The sequence below is a fragment of the Anomaloglossus baeobatrachus genome, chromosome 8 (assembly GCF_048569485.1).
Source record: "Anomaloglossus baeobatrachus isolate aAnoBae1 chromosome 8, aAnoBae1.hap1, whole genome shotgun sequence".
NCBI lineage: Eukaryota > Metazoa > Chordata > Amphibia > Anura > Aromobatidae > Anomaloglossus > Anomaloglossus baeobatrachus.
Genome location: NC_134360.1, coordinates 216,578,730 through 216,591,689, shown reverse-complemented (window position 1 = coordinate 216,591,689; position 12,960 = coordinate 216,578,730). Strand labels below are relative to the sequence as shown.

At 52.5% G+C, this 12,960-nt stretch overlaps 1 protein-coding gene across 2 annotated transcripts in view; it reads right to left on the bottom strand.

The window, feature by feature from the left end:
• Window positions 1-12,960, bottom strand: part of POMGNT1 (protein O-linked mannose N-acetylglucosaminyltransferase 1 (beta 1,2-)) — a 37,710-nt gene that overhangs the window by 14,726 nt on the left and 10,024 nt on the right. Inside the window, exons 3-6 of one of the 2 annotated variants that reach the window (XM_075320182.1) lie at window positions 3,214-3,319; window positions 820-935; window positions 556-621; window positions 115-228 (exon numbers count right to left, since the gene is read on the bottom strand). In XM_075320182.1, coding sequence (XP_075176297.1) covers window positions 115-228; window positions 556-621; window positions 820-935; window positions 3,214-3,319 — 402 coding nt within the window. Of the gene's footprint in view, window positions 1-114; window positions 229-555; window positions 622-819; window positions 936-1,301; window positions 1,314-3,213; window positions 3,320-12,960 lie in introns of those variants that run through there. The other variant, XM_075320183.1, reaches the window with a different exon arrangement.

The following is a 12,960-nucleotide window of genomic DNA, read 5'->3' as shown; positions in this document are numbered from 1 at the left end:
GGCCGGGCCAGGAGCGCGAGGCGCGGCACCGGGCCTGAACCTACAAGAAAATCAGAGAACAAAACCTCTCAGCCAGGTCTGATCAGCAGAACAGCGCAAAACTGCAGAAATCACCTTGACTGTGAAGATGAGAATACGACCCCGGGCAACCATGTTCAAGAACAGGACCATGGCCTCATCCTCGTGAGGGGAGTACGTGTCGAACACCCTCTTAGCCATGACGTGGCCCTGCGGACAGAACAGTACAGAGCAGGAATGAGCACAGCATGGCCGCCAGCCCCAGCCAGACACCGAAGTCGCACTCAACGCCGCCCCATACAGACTCCTGACACTGGAGGATGTGTGCCGTTGCCTGGTAACTCCCCTAGGACAGTGGTGCCCACCCCCATGTCAGAAGGCGTGACCTAAGCACAGGGTTCTCCCACCCCTATGACGGCGCTCCCTGTGAGCAGGTGGACTACACACATATAAGGGTTACTGTACAGCATTGGGTAAGAGCATGCACCGCCCCCGGGTCATCAGCCATCACCGGACTCTGCAGCGCTCTGCTCATACCGTTGCCTGATTCAGGACGATGACGTGGACGCCTCTTCCTTGCTCTCGGATCTCATCTTCCAACACCTGTCAATCATGAAGTAATCAAGATGAGTGGTTGCACAGAGGATCCTGGCAGGATTTCATCTCTAGGCGTACAACAACGATCTGCCCGCTGGGCGCCATCCTATAGGATCTAAGAGGGCGGCTGTAAATATCCGACCAGGTGTCCCTCCCACGCTACCGTTACCAGTACCACCCCTGGATCTGTGATGGCGCACTCACCGCTGTCCCGTCCACCGCAATGTAAACCTTGGAGCGGCTGGAATAAACCTCTATGTCCAGCACCTTCTTCCCACCGGCGGCTCGATGAGGAAATTCCAAACTCTGTGCATTATCCTCTGCGGAACACAAAGTAAGACGCTTCACATCCTGGAGGCAGACGAATCAGCGCTGCTCACCGTAATCCTGTGCCAAGTCACCCTGCGCACTCCCTGGAATCCTGCGCCACGTGACCCTGCACACTCACCGTAAACCTGCGCCACGTGACCCTGCACACTCACCGCAATCCTGAGCCACGTGACCCTGCACACTCACCGCAATCCTGAGCCACGTGACCCTGCACACTCACCGCAATCCTGAGCCACGTGACCCTGCACACTCACCGCAATCCTGCGCCACGTGACCCTGCACACTCACCGCAATCCTGCGCCACGTGACCCTGCACACTCACCGCAATCCTGCGCCACGTGACCCTGCACACTCACCGTAATCCTGCGCCACGTGACCCTGCACACTCACCGGAATCCTGCGCCACGTGACCCTGCACACTCACCGGAATCCTGTGCCACTTTGTCCTCCTCCCTCACCATAAGGCCCCTTTCAGACGTCGGTGTTTGATCAGGTACAAGCCACACGCATTGGTATGGCCATACGTGCGCCACGCGTGTGACATCAGTGTGACACGTACCGGAGAAAACTCGGGTCTTTGAAATAAAAAGATTTTAATTATTCACCTGTATCCAGCGCTGTTTTCTTCGGCTCTGCTGTCTCCTGCTTCTGACCCTCGCTCATTAGACTCATAGAATATTCACTGCACTGAGGAACTGGAAGCCGTAGCAGCGCGAGGACAGCACCGCCGAGGACAGGTGAGTATCCAGCAAGCAGTGTGTGTGCAGTGACGTCCAGGACGTCATTGGAGTTCCCACTAAACTCTGATGACATCCTGATGACACCCCCACGACACAGCGGGTGTCAAGATGGTGACTTCATGGGTTCATCAAAGTTCATTGGGAACGCCAATGACCTCCTGGACATCACTGCACACACACTGCTTGCTGGATACTCATCTGTCCCCGGTGATGCGGTCCTTGGCGCTGTCCCTGGTGCGGTCTCCGTGATGCTCCAGCTTCCAGGTCCTCAGTGCCGGGAATAATCAATTAATATAATGAGCAGGGGTCAGGAGCGGGAGGCAGCAGAGCCGAAGAAAACAGCGCTGGATACTGGTGAATATTGAAAATCTTGTTATTTCAAAGACCCGTGTTTTCTCCAGTACGTGTCACACTGATGTCACACGGGTCACTGACACCCGTGCTCCTGGAGAAAAAACGGATATGTCTGTGTGCAGGGCCCCGAGGGAACCACACGATCCATGTGAAAACACAGCCGTCTGAGTAACTCCAGAGAATAACATGGGTACGTGTGGCATCGCTGTTAAAAATGGATATCACGTGTACCTGAAACACGATGTCTGAAAGGGGCCTAATCTTGCGCCCCGTCACCCTGCACACTCACCGTAATCCTGTGCCACGCCACCCTGCACACTCACCGTAATCCTGTGCCACGCCACCCTGCACACTCACCGTAATCCTGCGCCACGTCACCCTGCACACTCACCGTAATCCTGCGCCACGCCACCCTGCACACTCACCGTAATCCTGCGCCACGTCACCCTGCACACTCACCGTAATCCTGCGCCACGCCACCCTGCACACTCACCGTAATCCTGTGCCACACCACCCTGCACACTCACCGTAATCCTGCGCCACGCCACCCTGCACACTCACCGTAATCCTGCGCCACGCCACCCTGCACAATCACCGTAATCCTGCGCCACGCCACCCTGCACAATCACCGTAATCCTGCGCCACGCCACCCTGCACAATCACCGTAATCCTGCGCCACGCCACCCTGCACAATCACCGTAATCCTGTGCCACGTCACCCTGCACAATCACCGTAATCCTGGGCCACGCCACCCTGCACAATCACCGTAATCCTGTGCCACGCCACCCTGCACAATCACCGTAATCCTGCGCCCCGTCACCCTGCACACTCACCGTAATCCTGCGCCACGTCACCCTGCAACACTCACCGTAATCCTGTACCACGCCACCCTGCACACTCACCGTAATCCTGCGCCACGTCACCCTGCACACTCACCGTAATCCTGCGCCACGTCACCCTGCACACTCACCGTAATCCTGCGCCACGTCACCCTGCACACTCACCGTAATCCTGCGCCACGTCACCCTGCACACTCACCGTAATCCTGTGCCACGCCACCCTGCACACTCACCGTAATCTTGTGCCACGTCACCCTGCACACTCACCGTAATCTTGTGCCACGTCACCCTGCACACTCACCGTAATCCTGCGCCACGTCACCCTGCACACTCACCGTAATCCTGCGCCACGTCGTCCTCCTCCCTCACCGCGCGTCGTGTCTCCAGGATCAGCTTGATGTTCACAATGACGGTGACGAGAAGGAAGAGAACGGCTGCGGTCTGTAGGGAAAGCGCAACATTTACACTCACAGCATAAATCGGCAGCAACAGGAAGAGGAGATACAGCTCTGAAAAAATGTAAGAGACCACTGCCCAGTTTTATAACAATCAGCTTCTCTACGTGTCTGACAGCCATTCCATTCCATTGTCAGATGAATTCCACCAGAGTCCACCTCCTTCTACTTAATGGGCCTCTGATTAGGTGATCACCTGAACCAAATCTTATTTAACGAGGGAAAGTATAAAACCCACTGCTGTGGTCTTCACAATCCTCTTGCAATAGGACAAGCTGGATGGCGAACCAAGTGCTAGCAATATCCCAAAAGTAATAGGAATGAAAAGATAACTTGTAACCATGCCAAAGGAGTTGAAAAGAAAAGTCTGGAGTGAGGAAAAGAAGGGCTCAATTCTGGCTTTACTAGCAGAGGGATACAGTGAGCGTCATGTTGCCTCCATCCTTATAATTTCTAAGACAGCAGTCCATTACAACAAGGTCAAGCAGCAGACACTGGGGACAACAAAGCTACCGACCGGCAGAGGGCGAAAGTAACTCTCCACTGACCGGGGTGACCGTCATCTTATTCGAATGTCACTCAACAACCACAGGATGACATCAAGTGACCTACAAAAGGAATAGCCTCTGGGATGAAGTGAACGGCAAGAACAGTTCTTAACAAGCTCCTAGAGGCAGGGCTCAAGTCATGTGAAGCTAGAAAAAAGCCTTTCATCAATGAGAAGCAAAATGAGAGCCAGGCTGAAGTTTGCCAAAGACCATAAGGATTAGACCATAAAGGACTGGCGTAAGGTAATCTTCTCTGATGAGTCTAATTTTTAGCTTTGCCCAACACCTGGTCGTCTAATGGTTAGACGGAGACCTGGAGAGGCGTACACGCCACATTGTCTTGCACCCACTGTGAAATATGGTGTAGGATCGGTGATAATCTGGGGATGCTTCAGCAAGGCTGGAATTGGGCAGATTAAACCTTGTGAAGGACGTATGAATCAAGCCGCATACAAAGTTATCCTGGAAACACAGTTGCTTCTTTCTGCTCAGGCAATGTTCCCCAACTCTGAGTACTGTTTTTTTCCAGCAGGACAATGCGCCATGCCACACAGCTAGGTCAATCAATGTGTGGATGAAGGACCACCACATGAAAACCCTGTCATGGCCAGCCCAATCTCCAGACCTGAACCCCATTGAAAACCTTTGGAATGTAATCAAGAGGAAGATGGATAGTCAAAAGCCATCAATGAAGAACTGTTTACATTTTTGCGCCAGGAGTGGCATAAGGTCACCCAAAAGCAGTGTGACAGACTGGTGGAAAGCATGGAAAGACGCATGAAAGCTGGGATTAAAAATCATGGTTATTCCACAAAATATTGATTTCTGAACTCTTCCTGAGGTAAAACATTTTATTGTTGTTTCTAAATGATTATGAACTTGTTTTCTTTGCATTATTTGAGGTCTGAAAGCAATGCATTGTTCTGTTATTTTGACCATTTCTCATTTTCAAAAAATGTATTGCTTGGAAATTCGGAGACGTTGTCAGTGGTTCATACAACAAAAAAACAATTTACATTTTACTCAAAAATATAAAGAGAAAAATCAGAAAAACTGACAATTGTGCAGTGGTCTCTTAATTTTTGCCAGAGCTGTATATATCATCTTTGACATCATCCCCATCACCACACACACTGCCACAGGCTCAGAACCAGAAAATACCAAGACATGTACAGTCTGACCCAAATACACAGCTAATGGGGGCAGGACTCCAGGAGAAAATCTACATTACACCCCAGAGCTGCACTCACTATTCTGCTGGTGCAGTCACTGTGTACAAACATTACTGATCCTGAGTTACCTCCTGTATTAGGCTATACAGATTTGCTATGCGCACGTTCCAGTTTGTCAGCGTTTTTTTCTTTAGGGTAAGTTCACACAGTACGTTTTTGCGCGTTTTTCAGGTGCGTTTTTGCTCAGAAAACTGCATGAATTTGCTTCCTGAGCAAAGTCTATGAGTTTTCATTTTTGCTGTCTGCACACAGTGTATTTTTTTTAAGCTGTGTTTTTGTGGTGCCCACATAAACGCAGAATGTCAATTATTTTTGCGTTTTTCACCCATTGAGTTCAATGAGATGTTCAAAAACGCAATGAAAAACGCAAATTGCAAATATAGCTGCGTTTTAGTGCGTTTCTATGACTAAAGAAGGGAATTTTGTTACTTACCGTAAATTCCTTTTCTTCTAGCTCTTATTGGGAGACCCAGACGATTGGGGTATAGCTACTGCCCTCTGGAGGCCACACAAAGCACTACATTAAAAGTGCAAGGCCCCTCCCCCTCTGGCTATACCCCCCCCGTGGTATCACGGGTTCTCCAGTTTTAGTGCCAAAGCAAGAAGGAGGAAGCCAATAACTGGTTTAAACAAATTAACTCCGAATAACATCGGAGAACTGAAAAACCGTTCAACATGAACAACATGTGTACCCGCAAACAACAAAAAAAAAAAAAAAAAAAAAAAAAAAAAACATCCCGAAGGACAACAGGGCGGGTGCTGGGTCTCCCAATAAGAGCTAGAAGAAAAGGAATTTACGGTAAGTAACAAAATTCCCTTCTTCTTCAGCGCTCTATTGGGAGACCCAGACGATTGGGACGTCCAAAAGCTGTCCCTGGGTGGGTAAAGAAATACCTCATGTTAGAGCTGCAAAACAGCCCTCCCCTACGGGGGTGTCACTGCCGCCTGCAGGACTCTTCTACCTAAGCTGGCATCCGCCGAAGCATAGGTATGCACCTGATAATGCTTGGTGAAAGTGTGCAGACTGGACCAGGTAGCTGCCTGGCACACCTGTTGAGCCGAAGCCTGGTGACGTAATGCCCAGGACGCACCCACGGCTCTGGTTGAGTGGGCTTTTATCCCTGAAGGAACCGGAAGCCCCGCAGAACGGTAGGCCTCTAGAATTGGTTCTTTGATCCATCGAGCCAGGGTGGCTTTAGAAGCCTGCAACCCCTTGCGCGGACCAGCGACAAGGACAAAAAGTGCATCGGCACGGCGCATGGGCGCCGTGCGGGAAATGTAGATTCTGAGTGCTCTCACCAGATCTAGCAAACGTAAGTCCTTTTCATACCGGTGAACCGGATGAGGACAAAACGAAGGCAAGGATATATCCTGATTAAGATGAAAAGAGGATACGACTTTAGGGAGAAACTCCGGAATAGGGCGCAGCACTACCTTGTCCTGGTGGAACACCAGGAAGGGAGCCTTGGATGACAGAGCTGCCAGCTCAGACACTCGCCGAAGCGATGTGATCGCAACAAGAAACGCCACTTTCTGTGACAGCCGAGAAAAGGAAACTTCCTTCAGAGGCTCGAAGGGCGGCTTCTGGAGAGCAACTAGTACCCTGTTCAGATCCCATGGATCTAACGGCCGCTTGTACGGGGGCACAATATGACAGACCCCCTGCAGGAACGTGCGCACCTTAGAAAGACGTGCTAGACGCTTCTGAAAAAACACGGATAGTGCCGAAACTTGCCCTTTAAGGGAGCTGAGCGACAAGCCCTTTTCTAACCCCGATTGCAGGAAGGAAAGAAACTTGGGCAATGCAAATGGCCAGGGAGACACTCCCTGAGCAGAGCACCAGGATAAGAAAATCTTCCACGTTCTGTGGTAGATCTTAGCCGAATTCGACTTTCTAGCTTGTCTCATTGTGGCAACGACTCCTTGAGATAATCCTGCAGATGCTAGGATCCAGGACTCAATGGCCACACAGTCAGGTTCAGGGCCGCAGAATTCTGATGGAAAAACGGCCCTTGGGACAGTAAGTCTGGTCGGTCTGGCAGTGACCACGGTCGACCGATCGTGAGATGCCACAGATCCGGATACCACGACCTCCTCGGCCAGTCTGGAGCGACGAGTATGATGCGGCTGCACTCGGATCTGATCTTGCGTAGCACTCTGGGCAAGAGCGCCAGAGGCGGAAACACGTATGGGAGCTGAAACTGCGACCAATCTTGAACCAAGGCGTCTGCCGCCAGAGCTCTTTGATCGCGCGACCTCGCCATGAATGCCGGGACCTTGTTGTTGTGCCGGGATGCCATTAGGTCGACGTCCGGCACTCCCCAGCGGCGACAGATTTCCTGAAACACGTCCGGGTGAAGGGACCATTCCCCTGCGTCCATGCCCTGGCGACTGAGGAAGTCTGCTTCCCAGTTTTCTACGCCTGGGATGTGAACCGCGGATATGGTGGATGCTCTGTCCTCCACCCACATTAGAATGCGCCGGACTTCTTGGAAGGCTTGCCGACTGCGCGTCCCTCCTTGGTGGTTGATGTATGCCACCGCTGTGGAGTTGTCCGATTGGATTCGGATCTGCTTTCCTTCCAGCCACTGTTGGAAGGCCAGTAGAGCAAGATACACTGCTCTGATCTCCAGAACATTGATCTGAAGGGTGGACTCCTGCGGTGTCCACGTCCCCTGAGCCCTGTGGTGGAGAAATACTGCTCCCCACCCTGACAGACTCGCATCTGTCGTGACTACTGCCCAGGATGGGGGCAGGAAGGATCTTCCCTGAGACAATGAGGTGGGAAGGAGCCACCATTGTAGGGAGTCCTTGGCCGTCTGGGAAAGCGAGACTTTCCTGTCCAGGGACGTTGACTTCCCGTCCCATTGGCGGAGAATGTCCCATTGAAGTGGGCGCAGATGAAACTGCGCAAAGGGAACTGCTTCCATGGCTGCCACCATCTTCCCTAGGAAATGCATGAGGCGCCGCAAGGGATGCAACTGGCCCTGCAGAAGAGATAGCACCCCTGTCTGTAGTGACCGCTGCTTGTTCAGCGGAAGCTTCACTATCGCTGCTAGAGTATGAAACTCCATGCCAAGATACGTTAGTGATTGAGTCGGTGATAGGATCGACTTTGGAAAGTTGATGATCCACCCGAAAGACTGTAGGGTCTCCAGCGTAGCATTCAGGCTGTGCTGACATGCCTCTTGAGAGGGAGCTTTGACCAATAAATCGTCTAGGTAAGGGATCACCGAGTGTCCCTGAGAGTGCAAGACTGCTACCACCGCCGCCATGACCTTGGTGAAGACCCGTGGGGCTGTTGCCAGACCAAATGGCAGAGCTACGAACTGAAAATGGTCGTCTCCTATCACAAAACGTAGAAAACGCTGATGTTCTGTAGCAATTGGCACGTGGAGATAAGCATCTTTGATGTCTATTGAGGCAAGGAAGTCTCCTCTGGACATTGAGGCAATGACAGAACGCAGGGTTTCCATCCGGAACTTCCTGGCGTGCACATGTTTGTTGAGCCGTTTTAGGTCCAGAACAGGACGGAACGAGCCGTCCTTTTTTGGAACCACAAAGAGATTGGAGTAAAACCCTTGCCCTTGTTCCTGAGGAGGGACTGGGATCACCACTCCTTCCGCTCTTAGGGAGCCCACCGCCTGCAGCAGAGCATCTGCTCGGTCTGGATGTCGGGAGGTTCTGAAGAACCGAGCTGGAGGACGAGAATTGAACTCGATTCTGTACCCGCGAGACAAAATGTCCGTCACCCACCGGTCTTTGACCTGTGACATCCAAATGCCGGAAAAACGGGAGAGCCTGCCCCCGACCGGCGATGCGGAGGGAGGGGGCTGGAAGTCATGAGGTAGCCGCTTTGGAAGCGGTACCTCCATTTGCTTTCTTGGGGCGCGTGTGAGCCCGCCACGAATCTGAGTTTCTTTGCGTCCTCTGAGTCCCTTTGTACGAGGTAAATGGTGTCTTGCCCGAACCTCGAAAGGACTGAAACCTCTGCTGCCACTTTTTCTGCTGAGGTTTGGTTGTTCTGGGTTGTGGTAAAGAGGAGTCTTTACCCTTAGACTGCTTAATGATATCAGCCAATGGCTCGCCAAACAGTCTATCTCTAGATAAAGGCAAACTGGTTAAACATTTTTTGGAACCAGCATCTGCTTTCCAGTCCTTTAACCACAAGGCTCTGCGCAAAACTACCGAATTGGCGGACGCCATTGAGGTGCGACTGGTAGATTCTAGGACCGCATTGATAGCGTAAGACGCAAACGCCGACATCTGCGTGGTAAGGTGCGCCACTTGCGGCACTGCTGGATGTATGATAGCATCCACTTTTGCTAAGCCAGCTGAAATAGCCTGGAGTGCCCATACGGCTGCGAATGCCGGAGCAAACGACGCGCCGATAGCTTCATAGACAGATTTTAACCAAAGGTCCATCTGTCTGTCATTGGCATCTTTAAGTGAAGCGCCATCCTCCACTGCAACTATGGACCTAGCTGCGAGTTTGGAAATCGGGGGGTCTACCTTTGGACACTGTGTCCAGCGCTTGACCACCTCAGGGGGGAAAGGGAAACGCGTATCTTTAGATCGTTTAGAGAAACGCCTTTCTGGGTGAGCGTCGTGCTTCTGGATTGATTCTCTGAAGTCAGCGTGATCCAACAAAGCACTCAATTTACGCTTGGGATAAAGGAAACGAAACTTCTCCTGCTCCGCAGCCGCCTCTTCTGCTGAAGGGGCTGGGGGAGAAATATCCAACAGCCTATTGATGGCTGAGATAAGGTCGTTTACCATGGCATCCCCATCAGGGGTATCCAGGTTGAGAGGGGTTCCAGGAATGGATTCCTGATCACTCTCATCAGACACATCACAGGGAGACTGATTGCGCTGAGACCCTGAGCAGTGTGATGACGTCGAGGGTCTTTCCCAGCGAGCTCGCTTAGGGTGGCTGGGGCTATCATCTGACTCATAATCCTCGGCCTGTGAAGCCGGGGACTCCCCTGTGGGCTGGATTAATTCCAAGTGAGGGGGACCTGAGGACAGAGGCCTCGCCGTGCCCAAAGACTGAGCCCCATGCATAGATTGCAAGGTTTCAAGTATTTTTGCCATAGAGACAGACATATTATCAGCAAAAACTGCAAAGTCTGTCCCTGTCACCGGGGCAGGACTTACAGGCGTCTCAGCCTGGGTCACTCTCCGTCCTGACTCCGGCTGGCGAAGCAGCACCGGGTCGGAGCATTGCACACAATGGGGGTCATCGGAGCCTGCTGGTAGATTAGCCCCACATGCAGCACACGCAGTATACACAGCCCTAGCCTTGGCAGCCTTGCGTTTTGAGGATGGCATGTTGTTGCTTCCACAGAGTGATCTGGGAGATGCAGCCAGAAGCGACCTTACAGTGCAAGAAATACAATATCTCTATATCCTACACAGTACACCAATACACCGTGAGGCACTAGAGGGACCAGCACAGAAAAATCGCTTACCGCCCGCTTAAAAAGCGGGTGTGTGGTCGCCAGATAGCCCCTAGTCCAGGTCTCCCAGAGCCTTGCGTCCTTCCTCCAGCCAGACATGCATGTAATGGCTGCCGGCGTCCTGAGAGAGAAGGGGGGCGGGCCCTGGGCGTTCCTGGCTAAGAGCGGGAAGCCTGCTTCCCTCTGTGCCTAGTGTGAGGGCTGGAGCATGTAAATCAGGCTCCAGCCCTCGTCGCTGCTAGCGAACAGCGTCTCTCCCCTACCCTGAATGACAGGGTGGGGGCGGGAACGAATCGGAGCTGCCGGCGTCCTAGGCCCAAAAAGCCGGGGACTCAATTTATAACCGCCGCCGCCGTAAAAGCGCGGACGGCGGATCCCCGGCGCACCACAAGTCACAGCAGCGCCGCCCGGTCCAGAGGGGGTCGGCGCTGCGTTCCCATACACAAACAATCCCCCAGTAATCTGTAGGGACACTAGCTCCAACGTTGCGGTCCCCGGCGCACTACAACACCCAGCCAGCCCGGAGTGTGTCTGTGCCTGCCGGGGACACAGAGTACCTGTATGATGCAGGGCCTGTCCCTGATCGTACTCCTGCTCCGTCTCCATCAGGTTCTAATGGGTCTGTGGATGGAGCCCGGCGTCAGAGCTGAGAGGCCGGCAGGATCCCACTTCCACAGAGCCCTACCAGGGGATGTGGAAGGAAAACAGCATGTCAGGCTCCAGCCCTGTACCAGCAATAGGTACCTCAACCTTACAACACCATCCAGGGGTGAGAAGGGAGCATGCTGGGGACACTATATGTGTCCTCTTTTCTTCCATCCGAAATAGTCAGCAGCTACTGCTGACTAAAATCTGTGGAGCTATGCATGGAATGTCTGACCTCCTTCGCACACAAAGCTAAAACTGGAGAACCCGTGATACCACGGGGGGGGGTATAGCCAGAGGGGGAGGGGCCTTGCACTTTTAATGTAGTGCTTTGTGTGGCCTCCAGAGGGCAGTAGCTATACCCCAATCGTCTGGGTCTCCCAATAGAGCGCTGAAGAAAACGCAGCTATAAAACGCAAGGGGTGGGTAGTAAAGTGACATGTGCAGGAAGAGGATTCCTTCTGTCAGTAAACACAGAAGCGTGAATCCTCCCGGTACCGCCACCGCTGCTTCAATCTTCCGTGCGGCGCCATGTCAGCTCCTGTGCGGCACCATGGCCGGGCGGAAGGTGGAAGCAGCTGCGAAAACAAAAGTGAACAGTAGGAAAAGAAGGGAATTTTGTTTACTTACCGTAAATTCCTTTTCTTCCAGCTCCAATTGGGAGACCCAGACAATTGGGTGTATAGGCTATGCCTCCGGAGGCCGCACAAAGTATTACACTTAAAAGTGTTAAGCCCCTCCCCTTCTGCCTATACACCCCCCGTGCTCCCACGGGCTCCTCAGTTTTGGTGCAAAAGCAAGAAGGAGGAAAAAGAATTATAAACTGGTTTAAAGTAACTTCAATCCGAAGGAATATCGGAGAACTGAAACCATTCAACATGAACAACATGTGTACACAAAAAAACAGGGGCGGGCGCTGGGTCTCCCAATTGGAGCTAGAAGAAAAGGAATTTACGGTAAGTAAACAAAATTCCCTTCTTTGTCGCTCCATTGGGAGACCCAGACAATTGGGACGTCCAAAAGCAGTCCCTGGGTGGGTAAAATAATACCTCGTAAGAGAGCCGTAAAACGGCCTCTTCCTACAGGTGGGCAACCGCCGCCTGAAGGACTCGTCTACCTAGGCTGGCATCCGCCGAAGCATAGGTATGCACCTGATAGTGTTTCGTGAAAGTGTGCAGGCTCGACCAGGTAGCCGCCTGACACACCTGCTGAGCCATAGCCTGGTGCCTCAAAGCCCAGGACGCGCCCACGGCTCTGGTAGAATGGGCCTTCAGCCCTGAGGGAACCGGAAGCCCAGCCGAACGGTAGGCTTCGAGAATTGGCTCCTTGATCCACCGAGCCAGGGTTGATTTGGAAGCCTGTGACCCTTTACGCTGGCCAGCGACAAGGACAAAGAGTGCATCCGAGCGGCGCAGGGGCGCCGTACGAGAAATGTAGAGTCTGAGTGCTCTCACCAGATCTAACAAGTGCAAATCCTTTTCACATTGGTGAACTGGATGAGGACAAAAAGAAGGTAAGGAGATATCCTGATTGAGATGAAAGGGGGATACCACCTTAGGGAGAAATTCCGGAACCGGACGCAGAACCACCTTGTCCTGGTGAAAAACCAGGAAAGGGGCTTTGCATGACAGCGCTGCTAGCTCAGACACTCTCCGAAGTGAAGTGACTGCTACTAGAAAAACCACTTTCTGCGAAAGGCGTGAGAGAGAAATATCTCTCATTGGCTCGAATGGTGGTTTCTGA